Source organism: Pteropus vampyrus, unplaced genomic scaffold (assembly GCF_000151845.1).
Source record: "Pteropus vampyrus isolate Shadow unplaced genomic scaffold, Pvam_2.0 Scaffold20, whole genome shotgun sequence".
Lineage (NCBI taxonomy): Eukaryota > Metazoa > Chordata > Mammalia > Chiroptera > Pteropodidae > Pteropus > Pteropus vampyrus.
The window spans coordinates 15,544,298-15,569,021 of NW_011888801.1; the positions used below are offsets into that span (position 1 = coordinate 15,544,298).

Below are 24,724 nucleotides of genomic sequence, written 5' to 3' on the forward strand. Positions count from 1 at the left end.
GCAGGAAAATGCACCAAACATCTGTATAACCAACACTGAGATCAAGAATCAGAACATTACTGGTACCCTTAAATCCAATTCCCACTCAACCTCCCCCAATCACTATCCTTGCTTTTATGATAATCATTTTCTTGCAATTGTTTATTGTTCCACTGCTATACAAGTTTCCCTAACCAATATAATTCCAAACTTTATGGATTGGCCAGACTTATTGTGTCTGGTTTCTATTTTGCAACACAGTAGTTGTGAGGTTTGTCCACGGTGCTCTGTAAAGCAACAGTTCACTGATTTTTCTTGCAGGTTAGAATGATCACAATTTATCTGTTCTACTGTTGATGGGCATTGCATGGTTTCCATTTTTCTGGCTCTAATAAATAATGCTATTGTGAACATCTATGCACATGTATCCAGGTGCAAAGGCACAAGGATTTGGATCCACGAACAGAATTTTTGGATCATAGATTATAATGTAGCTTCAATTTTATTATTGTTGCAAAATTGTTTTCTATTTATATTCAATTTATATTGATGTATCAATTTATATTCCTGCCAGCAGTGAGTGAGACTTCCCACTCCTCAACAGCTTCTTTAACACTTGGGTATTGTCAGGTTTCAGTTTTGCCCACCTGGGTGTGTGTGTGTGTGTGTGTGTGTGTGTGTGTGTGTGTGTGTGTGTGTGTGGTGGTAGTAGTGATCTAATTAATAGATCTTCATTGTGATATTACTTTTGATTTTCTTGGTTACAAATGAAGCTGAGCGCCTTTCTTGTACATTTGCTCCTTATACTTTGTGTAATGACTGCTCAAATCTCTTGCCTATCTTTCTACTGAATTGACAACCCTCATAGATTTGTAGGGGTCTTTGGTATATTATAAATCATGATTCTTGTCCATCACTGTGAATTGCCCTCTCACTCTATTCTTCATCTTGAGGTAGGTGAACTTAATATTTTCTTTTATGGTTAGTGCATTTTCAGTCTTGTTTGAAAAATCTTTTTTCCTTGAGGCCATGAAGAATAATCCCCTACAGTCTAAAAGTTTTATAGTTTTGCCTTTAATTTTTAAGCTTATTCAACCCCAAACTGAGTTTTCTGAATGACATGATGATATTGAATCAATTTCTTATTCTTCTCTTCCTTCTCCTATCTCTCCCGCTTTTGTATGGATGCCCAAAAGCCCCAGCACTGCCCATTGCTAGTGCCCTCTGTAATAGATCAAATGTCCATGTATGTATGTCCTGTTTCCTATTTTTTCATTCTGTTTTACGGAAATGTAAATTTTTGTGAAAAGAGGATAGAGCTAAAGATAATTTTGAGGCTGGGGCAACCAATGATCTCAGTGGGAATATCAACGACTTGACAGCAGTATGTCCCTGAGAGTTAGGGGGAAGAATAAAGAGCTAAGAGATAAGACACACCTTCACAAAATAAAAAGTTAAAAAAAAGATGCTACCTAGCTACGGCAAGAACTGGTGAAATGGGTACTCACACACTGCTCGTGAAAACTGGTTAAAGACTTTTGAAGAAAAATTTGTCTATATAACTATTTGCATTAGTAATTTTATTTCTGGGTACCTACCATAAGGAAATACTTAAAAAGGCACAAAAAGTTTCACACAAAGCTTTTCACATTGTTTATAAGGATAAAAAATTAGAAACTCTCAAAATGTCCAGTCATACTGGTGTTAAGTAAATTATGGTGCATCCATACAATGGAATAATATATAAAACCTAGAATAATGTTTGAAATGAGATTTTTAAAATATGGGGAAATGTTTCTGCAATACTTCCAAGAGGATGTCAAGTCACATATATAGTACAATCCCAAATAAGTAAAAGTAAAATGGATGAATTACAGGTATTTTTCTGCTTCTACATTATTCCCCTTCCTTTGCTTTACTGGATTAAAAAAACAAAACAAAACAAAAAAAAAACCTGACATACTACATATTCTTTGTAAGAAGTTAAGCTATAGAGGAACATGTAAAAATGTGTAATAGTCATTGCTCCTCCAAAGCCCCAGTAACCAGGCTGGCTGTTTAGCATGATTCTTTCCACCATTTTCTCTTGAAAGAAGTCTCAAACTCAAATGTAGGAAACAAAATGAAAAAAAAAAAAGCCTTGATATAGACAATAAACAAGTGTGGACTGTGGAAACCATAATAAAAACTCTGTTTGCTTGAAACTCCATAATGACCCACCAAACACATTTAGGGCCTGGATATAGCCCACTGACCACTAGTTTCCACATGAGCACTCTAGATCATGTATTATTATTATTTTTAAATGGAGTTATTGAGATATAATTTACATACCGGAAAATTCACCCTTTAAAATTATCCAATTAAAAGTTTTTTCGTATATTTACAGATTTGTGCATCTATCACCATAATCTAATTTGGGACTATTTTCATCCCAAATGGAAAACTTGTACCCATAATAGTCACTCCCTATTACCCATCTCTAACTTCCAGCCGTAGGCAATCACTAATCTACTAATCTGTGTCTATAGATTTGTCATTCAGACATTCCATATAAATAGAATCATACAATATTTGGTCTTTTTTAAATAACTTTTTCATGTAGCAGAATGTTTTGAATTTCATCCATGATTTAGTATATATCCATGATTCACTATTTCTTTCTTTTTTTTAATTCACTATTTCTTAATGACAAATAATATTCTCTTGTATGAACATACAATGTTTTGTTTATCCATTCATCACTTATTGGAATTTAGGTTGTTTCCACTTTTAGGTTATTATGAATAATATTGCTATGAATATTTGCACATAAATTTTAGTGTGTAGAAATATTTTTTTATTACTCTATGTAGATACCTAGGAGTAGAATTGCTAGGTCATGTGGTAAAACTCTGATTAAGATTTTGAGGAAATGCTAAACTATTTTCCAAAGTGGCTGCATCATTTTACATTCCACCAGCAGTGACTTTCTCCACATCCTTGGCAGCACTTGTTATTATCTACACTAATGCATGTGAAGTGGTATCTCATGGTGCTTTCAATTTGCATTTTCCTGATGACTAACAGTGTCGAGCATCTTTTCTTGTGCTTATTGACCATTTGTATATTTTCTCTGGAAGTGTTCATTCCTTTTTGTTACGGAAATATATTCCGTTATATAGATATATTGCTGACATTCATCAGTTAATGGACATTTAGGTTGCTATTACGGATAATGCTGCTATAAACATTCATGTAGAAGTTTTTCCATGGATATATGTTTTCATTTTTCTTGGGTATATGCCTAGGTGTGGAATTGCTGAATCATATGATGACTCTCTAATAGTCTGAGGAACCAGACTGTCTTCGAAGCACCTGCACCATTTTATATTCCTATCAGCAGTGTATGAGGGTTCTGATTCCTCCACATCCTTGTCAACACTTGCTATTTTATTCCATTCTGTATGCTGTCTTTTCATTTTCTTGAGGGTATCCTTTGAAGCATAAAAGTATGCTGTCTTTTCATTTTCTTGAGGGTATCCTTTGAAGCATAAAAATGACATCAATTTATCTATTTTTCTTCTGTTGCTTATGCTTTTGTTGTTACATCTAAAAATCTTTTGCCAAATCCAAGGTCATGAAGGTTTACCCATGTTTTCTTCAAAGCTTTTCTGCTCTTAAATTTAGCTATTTTATCCATTTTAAGTTAATTTATGTTTGTGGTATGAAGGGTTCAACTTCATTCTTTTACATTTGGCTATTCTTTTGTCCCATTTGTTGAAAAGACTAGTCTTCCTCTAATTGTCTTACTACCTCTGTTGAAAATTAATTGACCATACATGTAAGGACTTATTCTTGAACTCTCAATCCTATTTGATTGATCTATCCTATGCCAGTACCAGATTGTCTTGATTACTGCAGTAATGTAGTAATTCTGATATTGAGAAGTGCGAGTCCTTCAACTTTGTTTTCTTTTATTTTTTTCAAGATTGTTTTGACTATTCTGGGTTTCTTGCATTTCAATATGAATTTTAGGATCTACTAGCCAATTTCTGCAAAAAGTCAGCTGGGATTTTGATAGGGATGGTGTTGAATTTATTTATCACTTTGGAGAATATTGCCATTTAAACAGTATTAAGTCCTCTGGTCCATGGATATGAGATATCTTTCACCTTATTTATATCTTCTTTAATTACCTTCAACAATGTGTTGTAGTTTTCATTGTACAAGTCTTGGACTTCTTCTGTTAAACTTATTCATAAATATTTTATTCCTTTTGATGCAATTGTAAATTGAATTTTTTAATTTACATTTTCAGATTGCTGATTGCTAGCATATAGAAAAACAATTGAATTTTGTATATTATCTTGTATCCTGCAACCTTGCTGGGTTTTTAGTTTCAATAGTTTTTTGGTGAATTCCTTAGAATTTTCTATATATGAGATCATGTCATCTGTAAATGGTGATGATTTTATTTATTGTTCTTCGATGTGGGTACTTTTGTCATTTTTCTCTTGCCCTGGCTAGACCCTCCAGTACAATGTTGACTATAAGTGCTAAAAGCTGACACTTTTATCTTGTTCCTAGATCTTAGGAGAAAATTATGCGAACTTCTCCCATTAAGTATGATGTTAATTGTGAGTTTTCTGTAGATGCTCTTTATCAGGTTGAGGAAGTTCCCTTCAATTCCTATTTTTAAATACTTTTTTAATCATAAAGGAATGCTGAATTTTGTCACATGCTTTCTGTGTGTCTATTGAGATGATCATATGCTTTCTTGTTCTTTATTGATATGGTATATCACATTAATTGATTTTTGGATGTTAAACCAGTCTTGAATATTTGGGATAAATTTTATCTGATTTTATTGTATAATGCCTATTATGTGCTGCTTGATTTGGTTTGCTAGCATTTTATTGAAAATGTTTTCATCTATATTCATAAAAGATATTGGTGTACAGTTTTCTTTTTTTATGATGTCTTTGACTGGTTTCGGTATAATACTGGTTTCATACAATAAGTTAAGATTTGTTCCCTCCCTTTCTGTTTTTTGTAAAGATCAGCATTAATTCTTTAAATGTTGGTAGAATTCACAAGTGAAGCCATCTAGGCCTGGGCTTTTCTTTGTGAGACGTTTTAAGATTACTAATTCAATCTCTTTGCTTGTGATTGTTCTATTCAGATTATTTTGTCTTGAGTCAGTTTCGGCAGTTTCTGTTTTTCTAGGAATTTGTCCATTTCACCTAACTTATCTAATGGGTTGGCATACAGTTATTCATAGTATTCTTTTTTATTCATTTTAATTTCTATGAGTTGATATTCACCTTCTCGTTCTTATTTCTAATTTTAATAATTTGTGTCCTCTCTTTTTTCTTAGTAATATAGATATTTATCAATTTTGCTCTGGATTATGTATCACTTTTACAAGTGAACTATTATTATCAATAGACATAAAAAGTGAGAGGTAATCCCTACAATGGGAGGTGGGAGAACATTAAGATAAATTCACTCTTTTGCTGCCCAGTTCCTCCTAAGTACCAATATGGTTGATCCCAAGTTTTTTTTTTCAAAAAACCCTGTTCACCATTCTCTGCCTGGAGAGGTAGTCAGGGGGAACTTGGGGATTGAGGAGAGTCATAGGGAAGCTGATGCCTTTGTCATCATGTACCAATAGCAATAGGCCATAAGTTGTGAGCAGGGTTCATTTCATACCATGCCTCTGAAATAGAAGAAACCATGGTCCCATGTCCATTTGGTCTGGTGTCATAACTTACCTATACTGTTTTTGCCGTGTTTCCAGTTCTTTACGTCTGTGCTGCTTGAGAATGTGAATTTGGTCATCACGGGCCAACTTTGCTGTGAGAAAAGAACAAGTGTGAGAAGAACCTAAGGAAAAATTATAACAAAGTCCAATAATCAGGTTTCTCTCAGACACCCAAGCCATGCTGAGTGTTCCACATGTATTATTTTATTTAAGCATTAGAACACTCTCCTATTTTATTAAATGGGGCTCAAGAAGTTGAATAGCTTTTCCCTTAAACTTTATCCAAGGCCACACACCCAATCAGTGCATTTTTAACACAAGACTCAAATCCCATGCCCCTCATCACTCATTTGAAAAAAGATGAACCCAGTTCCTCCTCCTCCTGCTTGCTCACTCAGCAAGCCCTAGGGATCTGCATCTCATGACATCAGAATCATGTCCAGATGTCCAGATTCATGAGCCAGGCTTCTCATTGGACTTTATGGGGATAGGCTAATGGTTCTCTGCCTCCCTTCTACAGGGACAGGGTATGTCCATCTCTGGCCTGCCTGTAGATTTCCATCTGGGGGCTCTAACTTCCCACTCTGCCCCCCAAGACATTGCCTCTGTCAAGAATCTTGGGCCCCAGTTCAGAGCTGCCTTTCATCTGTCTTTCCTCTCTTCATGGTCCTTGGTGGATTTCTTAAACCATTGCAGAGTAGTTCACTCTTCTTCCCCTTGCAACTCTCATGCAGAATAGAAGTAGCAGCTGCCTGAAGGCTTCTCTGTTGCTTGAGAAAGCAGCAGAGAGTCATGGCTATTGTGTTTCTAAGTCCAGTTGGCTGCTTCCTGGAGAAATTTGTGACTTAAGTCCAAGAAAGAGATGTCGACACTATTTAGTTCCCTGTGGTGCCTACATAGAGGACTGACAATAAAGCTTATTTTAAAACAGTATGTAGTATCCTTGAGCGTGGGCTTTAGAAGAGATACCTGGGTTTGGGTGTGGACTCAGGATCTGTCACTTAAAGCTGTGTGACCTGGAGCAATTTGCCTTGGCTTCCTGACAGGTGAAATGGAGATAATAATGCCTATTTCTAGGGTTATGATGGGGATCTAGTGATAGAATGCAGTAAAGCACTCCACACAGTGCTTGGGACCCAATAAATGGAAACAATGGTTATTGTCCTATAATCACAATAGACCTGAGCCTCATCTTCCTCCCTCTGAGCTGGGGCTTCAAAGGCATCTAATCTCTCATTTCAGAGGAGCAAGTGGCTAAGAACAGGGTCTGGAGCGGTTGGATCATGACTACTCTGTATATTATTATTTAAGATAAAGCTAGTGAACATAGTCAAGGGAATCTGAGTGGCAGAAATTCTAGAGCTTCTCCTGGAAAGGGGACCTATAACAGAGCTTCTCCAGCTCTCTGTGGTAAGGGGCCAGCTTTTTAAAATGTTTGTTCCATCATAGACCAATCTTTTCGTAAATACACAAAAAAATTAGCTACTAGAAAAATGAAACAAAAAACAAACCAAAGACATTCAAAATGTAAGCCCTGTTTTTATTATCAGAGACTACACTCAGAATTATTCTGGCAAGTTGCTGTAAAAGTTTGTAAATGCCTACTCTCAGTCTCTGTACTTACCCCACTGCAGATCAGCCCCAACAGTTCTTAGCCTACACTGCTGTCAAATAGCCACATTACAGAATAAATTTTGTGATCTTTTTCCTGCCATGAGGTCAGGGAATAAAAATCCTGTTGGCTCCAGTCATTCAGTTCAGAAATATTCTTGGAATTTGGTTTCTTAAGTTAAATTCCATGTCAGGAACAATGGGATATGGCCTGAGAATTTAAGAACACCTTGTAGAGAACTTTTTCCTCCTTTATCTTGGTTTTCTTAGCTAAAAAATGGGGGTAATAATCATTCTCTTTTTATCTACCTTGCTTAACTTCTGTAAAGAACAAATGAACTAGTGATAAGGAAATGCATCGTAACCAGGAAGTGCTGAATGGTGCCACTGATAGAAGCAGCTGTAGATGCATATTCTAGTGGATGCACAGCATCTGAAGATTTATTTTTCCAAGTTTTTAGTGTGAGCAAACTAAAGGGCCATGACTTGAAGTAAGGTGGAATTTTGCCGAGGCATGGATGTGACTTATGTATGTTAAGAGGCTAGTGTGCAAGGGGCAGTCATTCAGATAGCTAGCATCCTTGGCTGACCTCTGCCATTTGCTTCTCTCTCTTATTCTCCATATCAAGCTAGCAGCATATCTCTTATGAAGAATGGCTTCCTTAAGAAGTGCCAGATTGGTGTCTGAACATTTGAGGGTCTTGCTTAAGAGGGAAGATTTTAGGTTCCTTTCTCTTTCAGAGGAAAGTGGGACTTCAGGTTTAACAACGGATGACTGTGCTGACTGGGCCTGCCCATAGCTCTTCGGCATGGGGGGCCTGTAGCCCAAAACCTACTGTGACCTCACAGAAGGCAGCGTGGGCCTGGGTATTTGTGAATCTGTAAAGCGATGTTACAGCCTTGACATCTGGAGAACTGCCCACTTAGGTGTACGTCCCAGGGGTATTTGCTAGCAGGGAGCCTAGCTATCCTCTGACAAAGAGGACTGTTGCTCAGAGGAAGGACATAGCTGGTTGTATGCCTGGGGACTCTCACTCTACCCTCTGAGCCTGGGGCTCATTAGTACCAGGAGGAAGGTCACACCTCCTGCAGGTGCTTTGAGTCACAGAGCAGTATCCAATGATGACACTGTTATCATCCCATGGATGTAGTTCTTTGAGGAAGGGGAGGCCTGCAAGCCCTCCCGGTTTCTGGGGAGCTCAGAGAGTGGAAGGAGCCTAAGCTGCTCACCTCGTCCATCTCTCAGGATAATTTCGCCCTCACCAGTGATCCAGCGGTAGCAGGGGAACTCTATGTAATCCCCATAGGGTGTCTTCAGCGTGACATACTTCAGGTACCAGTCGTCATGAATCCAGTACTTGCGCTTCTCAATTTTGATCAGTTGGATGTCACCCAGTTCTTCATCTACTGTCACATCATAAGAATCAACCTGAGAAGGAGAAAAGGTATATCAGACCGTCTGAGTTCTCCTGAGCCTGTGTGTCACCTTGAGTTAATTTAGCCAAGATGCCTGCCAAATGCCTGTCTTCAATAAGGCTCTGTGCTGTGCCATGCACCAGGCTTCTAGATGACCTGTGTGTCTGCAGCTCTCAATGGCAGATGGGGAAGGAAGGGTGAGCGGCTCAAAAACTGCATTGGGTCTTTCAAAGACCAGCAGGTTTGGGAATCCCTGACTCCATGCCTTCCCAAGATACTTTCTAAGCCAAATTTCACCAGTCCTTGAGCTTTTTCCTTGGCGGCAGAACCTAGAGTTCTCAGCATGCCGGGGGCAGAAGTGTTCATCCTGCATGTGACTCTAGAAGTCTTCCATCCCTCTCACATCAAGCTGCCAGTAGAACTCTGAGAGGACTTTATAAAGGGAACAGGAAGTTGGATATTTTCAGCAAACCTCTTGGCTCTGAGCACAGTGAACAGTTTGCATGCTGTGGTTGCTGCAAATGTCAGACACTTGTGGTTAGAAAGCAGAAGCCTCCTTCCTGTGCCCTGTGGTCTGAGCCTGGGTCCTGAGGACCAAGGAGCCAGGAATGTGTGTGAAATGACACTCCTTGGTCCTTAACAGGTATGCGAGTACATCTGTCCTGCTAGGATGCTCATCTTTCAGAGTGGAAGGACTTCTTGTCCCACAGCATGTCCTGTGGGAGAGCAGGGGCCACAGATGAGGTCACAGAGAACACTGACCTCCAGGGCCTGTGGGACTTCAGGATGTAGCCTGTATGTACCACAGGGCCTATCTGATTCCTGAGGAGAAGCCAGGAGGCTCCAGGTGCATAGTTGAGAGAAGAGTCCCAGTAGGAGGCTGGATGACCCAAGGAGCTGGAAGGAGTGGGGAAGAAAGGAAGGACACAGCTCTGATTGGGTGGCTCTGAGAGTGGGAAGAGGTGAGAGAGCCCTGAGCTGAGACATCAGTGGGCCAGGACAAGAAGGTTCTGATGGGACATGAAGCCCACTCTAGTCCCCATCTGCCAGGGGGATCTGCAGAGACCTCAGACCTCATATGAGGCCAAGAGATTCCCATAGGAGTGCAGGGAGGTCAGTGAGGGGCAGAGGGTGAAGTGAGCCCTCAAGGGATGCCAAAGTGACTGATCCTGAGCCTCAGCAAATTCTTTACTCCCTGAGGCTCTGTTTCTTCATCTATCGAGGGGAGATAATGCCTGGTTTTCAGGACCATTGAGAAATTCATGCCTGAATGGCTCCTTTCTTCAAGGTTGCAGGCCACTTGCTGCTGTGTACATCAGAACCACCTAGTCCTCCCTCCCTGACTCCTGGGGAGGGGAATTCAAAAGGTAGCAGGCCCTTCAGTGCCTGTGAGCCGCTGTGAGCTAGCCTGGGCCCCTGCTGTGAGCTAGCCTGGGCCCCTGCACTGAGGTCCATCTCTGACTACACATGCTAAATTGAGTAGCCAGAAGTAGATGTTGGAGAAAGAAATTGAGACTGTAAGCTCAAAACTTCTTGGCTCAAAACCTGGAGGGAATTCCTGTGAGGGTGGAAAAGGGGCTGTGAGCCAGAAGGAGAAAAGGAGGTAATTTCAGTGCTGGAAGTGCAAACCCAGCAAAGGGAAGTCAGTGTGTGGTCAGGCCTGAGTCTAGGCCAGGGTTAGTTGCTCCAGAGGATGTGGCTTTCCTGTGGCTCTGAGGGGCTAGAGTGGGGGTGAAGGTGTCTGGTGCCAAGAAGGCTGGGGCCAAGGGGGAGAGGGTGGCCATTCTAAAGTAACAGGTGCCATGAGCATCTGAAGTGGACATTCTCATGGGAAGGGGGAGCCTAGCACCTTGGAATGCAAAAGGAAGGGAGGTGGGGCTCAGAGAGGCTCTCCAGGACTGGGTGATTATCAGAGGGAGGGCCAGATGTCTGGCTAGGGTGATTGACAAGGAAGAAATGGAACAGCTTCTCTGAGGGTCACCCTTCAGCACACTTGTGGTGCAGTCACAGGAGGAAAGGGCCTTCCAGGTCTCGCTTCCCCACCTACCACTTCAAGCCTGGCAGTGTGCTTTGGAGTTTCACCTGGGACAAACAGACTGAACAAATTCAGAGGGACTCAATATGCTATCGGACGGGGTCTTTGGCAGAAAGAGAGGGATAGACCTACCAGCCTGGCTTGCCTCTGGCTGACCCTGGCTTTAGACTCAGTACTACAGGAGGTGAACAAGGGTCCAAGGGGTTCAGCCACACCCAAATTGGGAGTCTTTAGGGACAAAGTCTGATGACTGTAGCTCTGGCATCCAAGGGACCCACTATTGGAGAGTCACATAGGGTAGAGAAAGGCCTCCAGGAAGATTGCAGGGTCCTGTGCAATTGCTATGCATTAAACAGCAAAGTCAGGTCTTAGGAAGGTACACAGTCCTTAGGAAGAGTGTGCTCACTTTACTCCCTCCTCTCTGTGGGACAGTACACTGCGCGGCTACTGTGTTTGTTGTCTATTTTCCCTGACACATTGCATGCTCATATCCATTCTGCACAGTGGTCACTATCAACAGTGGATGGTCCATTATAGACCCTCAATAAATATAGTACATGTGCATGGCTGCGTGGGATGATTCCCATTTTACTGAGGCTCAGAGAGGTCAGGTAGTTACCGTGCCAGTGAGTGATTGTTGCTCCATGATTAGAATCCACACCTGTGTAAAGGCCAAGTCCAGATTCCTCCCACTGTTCCCTACAGCCACATGGTGGGAAAAGACCTAGACTGGGAGCCAATGACCTGGTTCTGAGCTCTGGCTCAACCCCTTGATGGAGTATGAAGGGGAACTATGGGGGTGGAGTGGAAGGACATGGAAAAGCTTCCTAAGAGATGGCATTTGAGGTAGCTCTTGGGAGTTGGTAAGATTTCAGAGGTGAGGTGAGTGGGATGAGAGGGATAGGCAAAGCATTTTGGATGTAGGAAACGAGAGAGCAAGGTCCCCAAAGTGGAGAGGAGGCAGCTGGAGCACAGAGTTCCTTGGGGCAGAGGCATTAGGTTCTGTAGTTAGATGCTAGAGAGAGATGTGGAGCCAGGGAAACATGCAATTCACAGTCTGATTTCACTGTTGCTCTCAACTCTTTTTTGAATATTTCAGCAAAGTGTTAGCTGGTCAGTTTTTATTTGATCTTTATATCAGCATTTTAAGAAAGGTTTCATTTGTCTCTGCCCCAGATTCCTCTGTTGGAGCAAGGACAGAGGAAAGTCATGGCATGGCCAAGCCTGGGATGCCCATTTTGAAGGGGGCTGATAAGGGGCCAGTGGGGTTTGGAAGGGAGGGGAGGAGGCTGTGGAGTAGAGAGGGAGATTAAGGGGTGGACAAGGGAGAGACTTGGGCAGAGAGAAAGAGAGAGAACAGTGGTTAGGGAGATTAAATAGGTAGAAAATTGGGGAGCAGGGGTAAATGGGAGACAGAGTGGAAGGGAGAAAGTGGAACAGAAAAGAAGAGAGAAATAGAGACCTTGGGGGACTGCGGGAAATAGGGAGTAGATGAAGGAAGAGAAGGAGGAAGTGGAGGCAGAATGCAGGGAAGAAAAGGGACAGAGAGGAAAGATAGGGATAGAGATTGAGAGTCAAAAGGAAATATTTATTCTTCATTAATATATTCTGAGAAGGAGGTATTCTAGAATGTATTCTTCATGAATACTTCAGAAGTATATATATTTGTAAGAATTGTTTACACTTACTGAATATATCCAAGGACAATAAACATCACTCTATTGAGCTTAGCTTTCCTAAAAGTACTGTCATTTCCTAAAATGGGTCAAGATTCCCCAGAAATCTTCAGATCTGTTAAAGTCATCCCATCTGATATTAATTACTTTAAATCAACAGAGTTAAACACATCAATCTGTTAAATTTGCCTATACTTGGCCTAGTTTCTGGGGTTCACAGCCAGGGCTTTCCTCAGCTGACAGTGGGGCGGCAATGAAGGTGGACTGTTTACAAGAGAATCTCACCTGCGAAGGACTCAGATACTCAGGCCTAGCCTGAATCACTATGCAGAACTCTGATGAGAATAACCAGGGATCTGTGACTAAATTTACAGAGAAAAATCACTATTGTCCATTATTTGACTGCATTGTGCAAGGGGAAGTGGGGGTGTTGACCTGCAAATGAGCTGGAAATAACTGAATAGTTGCCTGGAAACAGTCTTTACTGTTGCTAATCATAATGATTGTAACACTTTTCTAGTAAAATGGGATAGCTTTATCTTCTCAGCAATTATTTTTTCTAAGTTTCTTTCACCTTTACCCAAACGGGACAGATTGTCCTTAAAGAGACATTGGCTGGAGAATCAGGAAGTAGCTTTGGTCTGTGCAAGGAAAAGTGTGGAGTAATTTTGCATCAACAGGAACTTTCTCAAAAGCTGATCTTTTCAAAGAGCCTTTCAGAACTGGGTGGTTCCCCTGCAGTGCAGCAGCCCCTTCCTGACTTGCCTCCTCTCACTGCAATGGAAATGTGACATGCAAATCTCTTCTGAAATTTGCTTCTGGGACACTCACTGATGTGTTTAATCACAGTGGCATTTGAATCAATTCTCAGGGCTAGGAAGACAGAAGAGAGGAAGGGAAGTACTGAATTGAACAATGCTTTCATCCCTCTTCCAACAACCTGTTATTCGGAGAAGCCACACATGGAGTGGCCTGTGCTGCAGTGATGTTTGTGGTATGTGAAGAACAGGGCCCACTGTGGCTCACTTATAAAGGGGAAATATTCTGTATCCTGTCCTCCTCCCTGAGGTATTGGGGGAATCCATGAAATAACAGAAATAAATGAAGGTACTTCAGAAATGGCAAAAGGTGTCATCATCCCAAATGGATGACTCATTAGCCCTACTGCACTTCCGTACTCAGGGCTAGTTTCCTGATTAGGAAAACCAAGCAAGAAGAGGTTGTTCTTATATGCAATGCCTAACTCTTCTTGAAGGGATCTCAAGCCAGACTAACGTGCTGAACTTGGGTAAGTGCCGAGTTGGCTTATAGCGAGATTCTGAGGCTCCAGGGTAGGAATCAAACCCACCTTGAGTTTGGTACCTGGAAAAGGAGTGAGCTATTATTTACTTTAGGCTCTAGAGACCTGAAGCACACTTTACAGATTTTATCCAGGGAGTATTTGGTTGAGCCATATAAAATTGCTGTTTTGTTTTCCAAACATAATCAACTACAATTTTATATGGTTTGACCTTATAATCAAGGAAGAAGTGAGAAGACAGCTATGTGAAGTCTAAATCTTTTTGGTCCAGTTTAGGAGCTGGGGGTGGTAGAGGGGAGCAGATATTCCCTGGGCACCTGCAGCATGTCTGTACTATCACAACAGTCATTTACTTCACACTTCCTACGTGCTTCCCACTGAGCTGGGTGTGTCACTAAACATTCAGTGAGGACTGTGACCAGCTGTGTTCATGAAGAGAGTCACAGGGCTAGAATTCATGCCCAGTTCAGCATCAGGAGCCTGTTTCTGTACAAGGCCATCTGTGCATGGCTTTGCACAGCACCTGGCACCACATAGAGGTGCAATAAACATTGGCTTCCTTTGCTCCCTGAACTCCCCCAGCTCCAGGGTCTCCAGTGAGGAAGGGAGAGGAGAAGTCTTCATCCTCCTTCTTTCTCCACTGAGCCCTCACACCTCAGGTAGAATGCTCTCTGGTGTACACTCTGCTAGGAACCAGTGACAACTTCCAGGTTTGTAGGACTTCTCCTTGCTTGGGTTCTCTTGTCCCCTTCCCTCTAAATTCCTTTGGAGACCTGTCCTCAGAATGGGAGCTGCTCAGGTGTGGAGAAAACTGGTAGTGCCACTCTAGGCCACTAACTGGGCCTGGGCTCAACCAGGACTCCTGGATTAGCCTGAAGCCAACCCTTCTATTTTACATTTGGGGAAACTGAGGCCAAGAGAATTGACAGAGTGCACTAGTGCTCAGGCCCAGATGGAACCCAGGCTTCTGGGCCATGGACCTGCGCTTTCTTCCATAGCTTGTGGCTTCACAACAGGGCAAGGACCTGCAGGGTCCATGAGTACCACCCCTCCCCGCCACCAGGCCATAGAAGGAGCCCTTCCAAGTGGAAGTGGGGTACTAGTAACGCTGCCCACAGCACTTACCCAATTAGGGGCCTTCTCAGAACCTCAGATTCCCATCTGTGAAATGAAGAGCAAACCTTGCATCTTCTCTTGCTCCCTGGGGAGGAGAGACTCACGCTGGAAGCCCCTGCCCCCTACCGTGGGTCCCAACTTCCGAGTCGGAGTCCTGGACGCACTTCCACCTGTTCCAAATCTCCGAGAGGAGTAGCTGGGCGCTTCCCCAGACGGGTCCCAGCCACCCCGATGCACATCGGCCTCTCTCGGCCTCCTTCTGCTTTGGTCCCGCCCCTCCCCAGGTTCCCCCAACCCAGTCGGACCCGTGCCCTCACCGCGCCGCGCTCAAAGTCGTTGTAGAAGGGCTTGTCCAGCAGGTGCTTCTCGCTGCAGCCCGCGGAGCCCACGAGGCTGAGGTAAATGTAGTCGTCGGTGCCAGCGAACCACTGGCTGCCGGTGGCCACAGTGATGGTGTAGGAGGGCATGGCGGCGGGCAGCGAGCGCCACTGGCCGTGAGCGCAGCTAGCTCTCGGAGCCTCTTTGCACTGGTCTCAGCGCGTCAGCACCTCGGGGCACCCGCGCGCCGCTTCCTTCAGGCGCCTGGGCCCAGGCCCCGCCTCCGGCCCCGCCCTCCTGCAGTTCTGACCTCGCTTGAACCTCCTCTGACACCGCTGGAGTCAGCCGTTCCTGCCTCTTGCACGGGCTTAGCTTGGCGTCTGCTTTAGTGTTCAGGGGACTGGGGCAACCTCAGCTGCCATCCCCTCATCCATGCATCCGTGCATCCATGAATCTATGCATCTGCCCTTCCGTCTGTCCGTCCATCCGTCCGTCCGTCCGTTCATCCATCCATCCACCCACCCGCCCACCCACTCAGTCTCTCATTCATTGTTATCACTCTTCACCCTTCCTTCCTGCCTCAGCTTCTCTCACTGCCAGGCTCCAGTGAGGGGATAGGGTTGGGCTCCAGGGACTCCTAGAAAACGAGACATACTCCCGCTCTCACCAAGTTCCCAGTGTGAGTGGGAGGCTGTGTGACCGGGACAAACACTCGTGTGTTCTGGAAGTCTACAGCAGAAAGAGGAACCCACCTGAGGAATCAGGAAGGCTTTCTGGAGATCACACCTAAGCTAATACTGAGGGTGAGCTGAGACTTTTGTCAGTACTAGCTTCTCCCACAGGCTCGACTGAATGTTGCTCTGGGACAGCTGCAGGTGGGCGTGCTCAGGCCGTGAGATTGTCCGTGTATAGCGGGAGGCAGGGAAGCCAGAGAGAGGGAGGCCAGAAGAAAAAAAATCCGAATTTGGATAGCTGCAGGTTGTCCGGAGAAGTTAGTGAGCTTTCAGAGATGAGGAGCTGAAGAAACGCAGTCAAATTTCAGTGCGACTGGATTTATTCATCAAAAGACAGGCACCAAGGGGATTCTCTGGCAATCAGATTGGAGGACATGAAAGATCTGGACACAGCCGAGATGAGGGCAGATGAAGATAGCACAAGAGTGGAAAACACCCTCTGCTAGGCAAGATACATGCTCCAGGATACCTTGGAGGAGATATGAAGGATGGCTACGGAATTACCCTTCAAATCTAATAACAAAATGGCTATTTTTTTTTTAAAGGAAATACGCTATATTTTTCGACAAAAGTAGTGAACTATCATTGAAGAAAATATAGAAAAGTTTGAAATGAAAAGATTCTTAACAACACGTGGAAAAAGCAATTAGTAAAAATTCATTACATTAGACATTTTTATACTATTAAAAGCACATTGTATGTGCAACTTCATGTCATATTTTCAATTTACTTAGTATTTCAACATGTATTTTCTTAGGAATTTCACTTTTAAAATATTTTAAAGACTGTATATTTAATTATATAGATATAGCACTTAATTAGTCCACTATTATAGGACATTTAGGTTGCTTTCACCCATAAAAAATATGGTACATATTTTGTGCTTAAAACATAAACAGAATGTTTTTCTTAAGATAAGAACTTAGGAATCAAAGTGTATGACTATTTTGAGACCTTTCTTACATGTTATTAAGCTACTTTCCCAAGGACTGTATTAATTTATATTTGCCATTTACTCTCATGCAGAACATGGAATATTTGTCTCATAGGAATTTTGCCATCACGGGATAGTTTCCAAAATTCTCTATGTTTCTCTGCCCTTGTTCAGGTTTTCAGCATCTCCTGTCTGGATTGTAACAACAGTTTCCTACCTAATAATCCCTCTACTTCTGGTCGAACTGCCCCACTCCTCTCTAATTCTCTAGCCAGTTATTTCCCTGTAACATAAATGGGATCATCTCGTTGCCTTACTTGAAGTTCATCATTGCTTTCTTTCTTTAAAATATTTTACAACTTTATTGAGATGTAATTAGCATGACATTCATTTCGCTCACTTAGTGTACAATTCGATGGTGTTTAGTAATATTCACAGAGTTCTGAGACCACCACCATTATCAAGTTTAGAGCATTTTCACTACCCCATTAGCAGTCACTTGCCATTTCCCCCCTCATCCTAATATACTTTCTGCCTTTATAGATTTGCCTGTTTTGGACTTTTTGTATGAATGGAATTATACAATATGTGACCTTTTGTGACTTGCTTCTTTCACTTAAAATAATTTTTTCAATGTTCATCCATGTTGCAGAATGTATCAGTGTATTCCTTCTTGTTGCTGAATAATCTGCTATTTTATGGATATACCATACTGTGTTTATCCATTCATCAGATAATGGAAATTTGAATTTTTTCACTTTGGGGCTATTATTAATGATGATGCTATAAACATCCATGTATAAATTTTTGTGTGGATGTATGTTTTCATTTCTCTTGGGGAGATAACTAGGAGTGGGTCAATTGCTGGGTCATATGGTAACTCTATGTTTAGTATTTTTAAGAAATGCCAGATTGTTTTCCAAAGTGGCTATGCCATTTCCACATCTTTATTGGCTATTTGCATATCTTCTTTGGAGAAATGTATATTCAGATTTTGACTCATTTAAAAAAGTAGCTTATCTTTTTATTATTGAGTTGTAAGCGTTCACACATCCTGAATAGGTTTCTTATCAACTATATTATTTACAAATATTTTGTTGCTTCTGTGGGTTGTCTTTTCACTTTTTAAAAATTTTATTAAATTTATTGGGGTGACATTGTGTATGATGTATTATTGAATTGTACACTTGAAACCTATATAATTTTATTAACCAATGTCTTTTCACTTTTTGATGGCTATGTTTGAAGCACATAAGTTTTTAATTTTGAATAAGTTCAATTTATATATTTTTTCTTTTGTTGCTTGTGGTTTTAGTACCATATCTAAGAGAATGTTCCTTATGCTAAGATCACAGAAACTTACTCCTATATTTTTTATAAGAATTTTACAGTTTTAGTCTTTCATTTACATCTTTGATCCATTTTGCTAAATTTTATGTGTAGTATGACATAAGGTTCCAAATTTATGCTTTTGCATGTGTCTATCAGTTGCCCGGGTATCATTTTAAAAAAGATGATTCTTTCTCCATTAAATTGTCTTTGAAAGTTAATAAAAAGGTAACTCACCATTAATGTAACTGTTTATTTCTTGGCTTTTAATTCTATTCTGTGGACTAATATGTGTATCATATGTTAGTGCCACCTTGTCTTAATTCTGTAAATTTATAGTAGGTTTTGAAATTGGGAAGTACGAATTCACATTGTTCCTTATTTTTTGAGAATGTTTCGGTTTTCTGTGTTTTTTGAAATTTTATATAAATTATAGAATCAATTTGCCAATTTTTTTGCAAAAAAAAAGGCGGCAAGCTGGGATTTGCATTGGGATTGCACTGAAGCTGTAGATCAGTTTGGGTAGTATTGCTATCTTAACAATATTAAGTCTAATGAATCAGAAATATGAAATATGTTTCAATTTATTTAAATCTTTTCTAATTTATTTCAATAATATTTTCTAGTTTTCAATGTATTCAGGAATATTTTATACATTTTTTAAAAGAAAGTTATTTGTTTGTTTATTTATTTATTTATTTATTATTTATTCTTTTCTACCAGCTTTATTAGGGTATAATTGACAAATAAAAATTGCATGTATTTAAAGCATACAGTGTGAAGTTTTGATATACAGATGCATTATGAAATGATTACCACAATCAAGCCAATGAACACATCCATTACTTCACATAGTTACCATTTTTTGGTATGATGAGAACAGAAGATCAACTTTACTAGCAAATTTTAAATTACAATACAATATTATTTATTATAGCTGCTATGCTATACATTAGATCCTCAGAACTTATAACTGAAAGTTTGTACATTTTGACCAAACTCTCCTGATATTCTCACCCCCCAGACCCTTATAATCACTGCTCAACTCTCTTGTTCTGAGTTTTACTTCTTTATATTCCACATAAATAAGTGAGATCATACAGCATTTGCTTTCTGTGTCTGGCTTACTTAGTGTAATGTCCATGTTCATCCATTTTGTCAGAAATGGCAGAATTTTCTTTTTTATGGCCGAATAGTATTCCATTGTGTGTGTGTGTGTGTGTGTGTGTGTGTGTGTGTGTGTGTGTGTGACATTTTCTTTATCCACTCATCCACTGACATTCATTTAGCTTGTTTCCATATCTCGGCCATTGTGAAAAATGCTGCAATGAACATTGAAGTGCAGATATCTCTTTAAGACGCTGATTTCATTCCCTTTGGATATATATCCAGAAGTGGGATAGCTGGATCATATGATAGTTCTGTTTTTAATTTTTGAGGACTTGTCATACTGCTTTCCATAGTGGTTGCTACAATTTAAACTCCCACCAACAGTGTTCCCTTTCTTCTACATCCTTGTGAACACTTGTTATCTTTTTTCTTTTTGATAATAGCCATTCTTACAAGTATGAAATGATATTTTATTGCGATTTTAATTTGTATTTCTCTGATGATTAGTGATGTTCAGAACCTTTTCATGTACCTGTTGGCCATTTTTATGTCTTCTTTGGAAAAACATCTATTTAGAATCTTTGTCCATTTTATAATCGGGTTGTTTGGGTTTTTTTTGCTCTTCAGTTGTATGAATGGATTCTTTACATATTTTCAAGATTAAACCCCTATCAAATATTTGGTTTTAAAATATATTCTCCCATTCAGCAGGTTGCCTTTTCATTTTTTAATGGTTTTTTTTACTGTGCAGAAGCTTTTTACTTTGATGTAGTTCCACTTGTATACTTTTGCTTTTGTTCCCTTGTGCTTTTGGTGTCATATCCAAAAATCATTGCCAACCCCTATTTAAGGAGCTTTTCCCTATATATTCTTTTAGGAGTTTTAGGGTTATAAGGTCTTATATTTAAGTCTTTAATCCATTTAGAGTTGATTTTATATATGGTGTAAAACAAGGGTCCAATTTCATTCTTGCTTGTGAAAATCCAGTTTTCCCAACATTGTTTAGTAAAGAGACTATTCTTTCTCCATTGTGTATTTTTGGCACTCTTGTCATATATCAGTTGATTGTATATATTTGGGTTTATTTCTGGACACTTTATTTTGTTTCATTGGTCTATGTGTCTGTTTTTATGCCAGTATTATATGTTTTAATTATTCTAGCTTTGTAATATAATTTGATATTAGAAATGTGATGCCTCTATCTTTGTTTTTCTTTCTCAAGATTGTTTTGGTTATTTGTAGTTCCATATGAATTTTAGGATTTTTATGTTTCTGTGAAAAATACTGTTGGAATTTTGATAGGGATTGCACTGAATCTGTAAATCACTTTGTGTAGTATGGGAATGTTCACCATATAAATCCTTCCAATCCAAGGACACAGGATATCTTTCCATTTTTCATGTGTCATTTAATTTATTTTATTATTATCTTATAGTTTTCATTGTACAGATATTTCGTCTCCTTAGTTAAATTTATTTCTAGCTATTTTATTCTTTTTCATTCTACTGTAAATAAAATTTTCTTTTCAGATTGTTCATTGTTAGTGTGTAGAAAACATTTAATTTTTGTATATTAATTTTATATTCTGCAAACTTGCTGAAATTTTTTTACTAAGTTTAATGATCTTACATGTGAGGGTGTGTGTGTGTGTGTGTGTGTGTGTGTGTGTGTGTGTGTGTATTCCTTTCATAGCATGTGAGAATAGAGATAACTTTATTTCTCATTCATCTATTTGGATGCTTTTTATTTCTTTTTCTTGCCTAATTGCCTTGGCCAGATCCTCCAGTACAAGGTTAAATAGAAGTAGTAAAATCAGGATTCTTTGTTTTGTTCCTGATTGAAGGGGTGAAAATCTAGTCTTTTATCATTAAGTATGAAGTAAATTTGTGTTGCTGCAGATCTGAAGGGATAAGGTAAGGGATACAAGCCTCGGGCAGTTGGAAGAAAATGCGGGAGCCGTAAACTGCAACATAGTTCTTTGTTCCAGCAAGGGCACAATCAGCTGTGCAGGGCGGCAGTACCTTTTTATACACAGGTTAAACAATAGTGGCACACTGCCAGAAGCCCACAAGTGTGTACCGGGCACATGGTTACATAAGGGGAGAAGTGCTGACCCACTTTTGCTTGGAAGCTGCTAAGGGTGTTAGGAAGGAGCCTGACTATGGTCATCGTTCTTTCTCCGCACAGTTTTAGGTTTTTCATAGGTTCCCTTTACCAAATTGAAGAAGTTCCTTTTATTCTTATTATTTTTTACTGTTTTTATCATAAAAAAGTGTTGGAGTTTATTAAGTGCTTTTTTTCTGCATCAATTAACCATGGTGCAATTTTTCTCCTATATTCTATTAATATGGAGTATTACAGTAATCGATTTTTCAGTTAAGCTGACCTTGCAGTCCTAGATAAATCCCACTTGGTCATGGTGTATACTACTTTTTAAAAAATGTGCTGGATTTAGTGCTAGTATTATGCCAAGAATATTTGTGTCTATAATATTGGTGTCTATATAGTAATGAGATACTGATCTTTAATTTTTTTATTTTGTCTTCTGGTTTGGTATCAGGGTAATACCACCCTCATTAAATAAGTTAGGAAATATTCCTTCACTTCTATTTTTTTGGAAAAATTTGTAAAGAATTGGTGTTAACACGTTCTTGAATATTTGGTAGTATTTAATGGTAAAGGCTTCTGGGCCTGGGCTTTTCTTTGTGGGTAATATTTTTATTATTGATTAGATCTTTTCATTTGTTATAGGTTCATAAAGATCGTCTATTTCTTCTTGAGTCAATTTTGGTGGTTTGCATTTTTCTAGGAATTTGTCCATTTATCCTAATATATACTTATATATATCTTTATATAATTTATTAACATACAATTGTTCATAGTATTACCTTATAATCATTTTATTTTTGTAAGCTCAGTACTGATATCCCTCCTTCATTCCTGATTTTAGTCATTTGTCTCCTCTCCATACCCCCTCCCCAGTCTACCTCTCTCTCTCATTCTAGTTAAAGATTTCTCAGTTGTGCTGATCTTTTCAAAGACCAGCTTTTGATTTCATTGATTTTCTGATTTTCTTTCTTTATTTTCGTCCTCTATTTCATTAATTTACACTTTGATTTTTTAGTTCCTTCTTTCCTTGTTTCCTTTTGTTCCTTGTTTTAGGTTAGTTTTCTCTTCTTTTGGTATTGTCTTAAGGTAAAGCTTAGGTTATTTATTTGAGATCTTTCTTCGTTTTTAATATAGATGTTTACAGCTATAAAATTCCCTCTAAGTTTTGGTATTATGTATCATCATTTCCATTCAACTCAAAGTATTTTCTATTTTCCTTTGTGATTTCTCCTTTGACTAATTGGTTATTTAGGAATGTATTAAGTTACATGTATTTTTGGGTTACCCATATTTTTTTCTGTTATTGATTTCTAATTTCATTCTTATAGTCAGAGAACATACTTTGTAAGATTTCATCTGTTAAAAATTTTTGAAGCTTATTTTATAGCCTAGTATACGGTTTATGTTGGGCAATGTTTAATCTGATTTTGAGCAAAATATGCATTCTACTGTTGTTGAGTGGACTGTCTTATACTTGCATGTCAGGTCTAGTTGTTTTATATTATTTTTCAAGTATTCTATATCCTTGTTGATCTATTGCCTGTTGTTCTATCCATTATTGAAAGAAGGGTATTAGAGCCTCCAAATTTTACTACTCAATTATTACTCCCTTTAATTCTCTCAGTTTTTGCTTTATATATTTTGAGATTCTCTCTTAAATTCATATATGTTTACAGTTGTTGCAACTTACTGATGGATTGACCTTTTTATCATTATGAAGTGTACCTGTTTATCTAGAATTACATTTCTTTCTGTCCTAAAGTCTATTTTGTCTGATATTGGCGCAATCACTCCAGCTCTTATAGTTACTATTTGCGTGTTATATCTCTTTCCAGCCTTTTACTTTCAAGTTATTTGTAATTTTGAATCTTAATGTGTCTCTTATAGAAAACATATAGTTCAATCTTGGTTCTTTCTTAATCTAGTCTGACAGTCTCTTCTTTTTGATTGGATTGTTTAATCCATTCACTTTTAATACCATCATTGGTATGGTTGATTTCTGTCTGCCACTTTTCTCCTTATTTTCTATAAAAGTCTCATGTCTTTTTTGTTCCTCTGTTCCTCTTTTACTGCTTTCTTTTCCATTAGTTAATATTTTTTAGTAATATTTAAGTCATTTAATGATTTCTTTGCTCTATTTAAAGTTATTTTCTTAGTGGTTGCTATAGGGTTTCAATATATGTTTTAACCTATCAGAATTAACCTCAGATTTATATAAATTTAATTCCAGTGACATATAGAAAAGATACTCCCATATAGGTCTATTCCCTTTCCTTTTTTCTCCCAATAGTTATACATATTGTGCCTTTGTAATATATATATTATAAACCTGACAATATGTTGTTATAATTATCACTTTAATTTTATGTCTTTTAAAGAAACTGAAAGAAGGAAGAGCATTTATAGAATTTGTTGTTAACCTTCTTTTTTATTATTTCTAGCTTTCTTCACTTTCACTTCTTTTGTAGATTTGAGTTGTCATTTGGTGTCATTTCCTTATTTCAGTACAATTTCGCTCTCACTTACCTCCATGCTTGTTATTATTAAATATCTTATATTTGTACATGTTAGATCCAAATTTTGTATTGTTGGATCTATATACATATATATGTATATACATAATGCAACTGCCTTTTAAATCTGTTAGGAGAAGAAAGTACAGTTGTACTAAATTATACTGTCTTATATAATTACCTATATAATGACATTTACTGGTCCTCTGTTTTTTTGGGTGGGTTCAAATTATTGTCTGATGTCACTTGCTGTATCTTGAAAAACTTCCTTTAGTGTTTCTTTAAAGATTGGCCTGCTAGCAAAAAATTCTCTCAATTATAGTAATCTTGGAATGTTTTTATTTCACCTTTATATTTAAAAGGTAGTTTTGCTGAATATGATTATTTTATTATTGTGGTAAAATATATAAAATAAATTTATTGTTTTTCTTTTCATTTCTTAATTTTCTTTAATTGTATTCTATTAAAGTGTTTTTTTATTGTGGTAAAAAATGTATAACAAAATTTACTATCATTTTAATAATTTTTAGGTGTACAGTTTGGATACATTAAGTACATTCATAATGTTTTGCTTCTACCACTACCACCCGTCTCCAGAATGTTTTCATTTTCTCAAAGTGAAACTCTTCATCCATGAAAAAGTAACTCTTCATTTCCCTCTATCTGCAGCCCCTGTCAACCACAAATTTATTTTCTGTCTTTATGAATTTCATATATGTAAATGATAAGTATTTGTCTTTTGTAACGTATAACATGTTTTATCCATGTTGTAGCTTATATCCGTTCATTCCTTTTAAA

At 38.9% G+C, this 24,724-nt stretch overlaps 1 protein-coding gene across 1 annotated transcript in view; it reads right to left on the reverse strand.

The window, feature by feature from the left end:
• Positions 1-15,429, reverse strand: part of ALOX5 (arachidonate 5-lipoxygenase) — a 50,296-nt gene extending 34,867 nt beyond the window's left edge. The window contains exons 1-3 of the mRNA XM_011355440.2: positions 15,197-15,429; positions 8,567-8,765; positions 5,736-5,817 (exon numbers count right to left, since the gene is read on the reverse strand). Coding sequence (XP_011353742.1) covers positions 5,736-5,817; positions 8,567-8,765; positions 15,197-15,346 — 431 coding nt within the window. The 5' untranslated portion in view covers positions 15,347-15,429. The remainder of the gene's footprint in view (positions 1-5,735; positions 5,818-8,566; positions 8,766-15,196) is intronic.
• Positions 15,430-24,724: the final 9,295 nt, after the last annotated feature.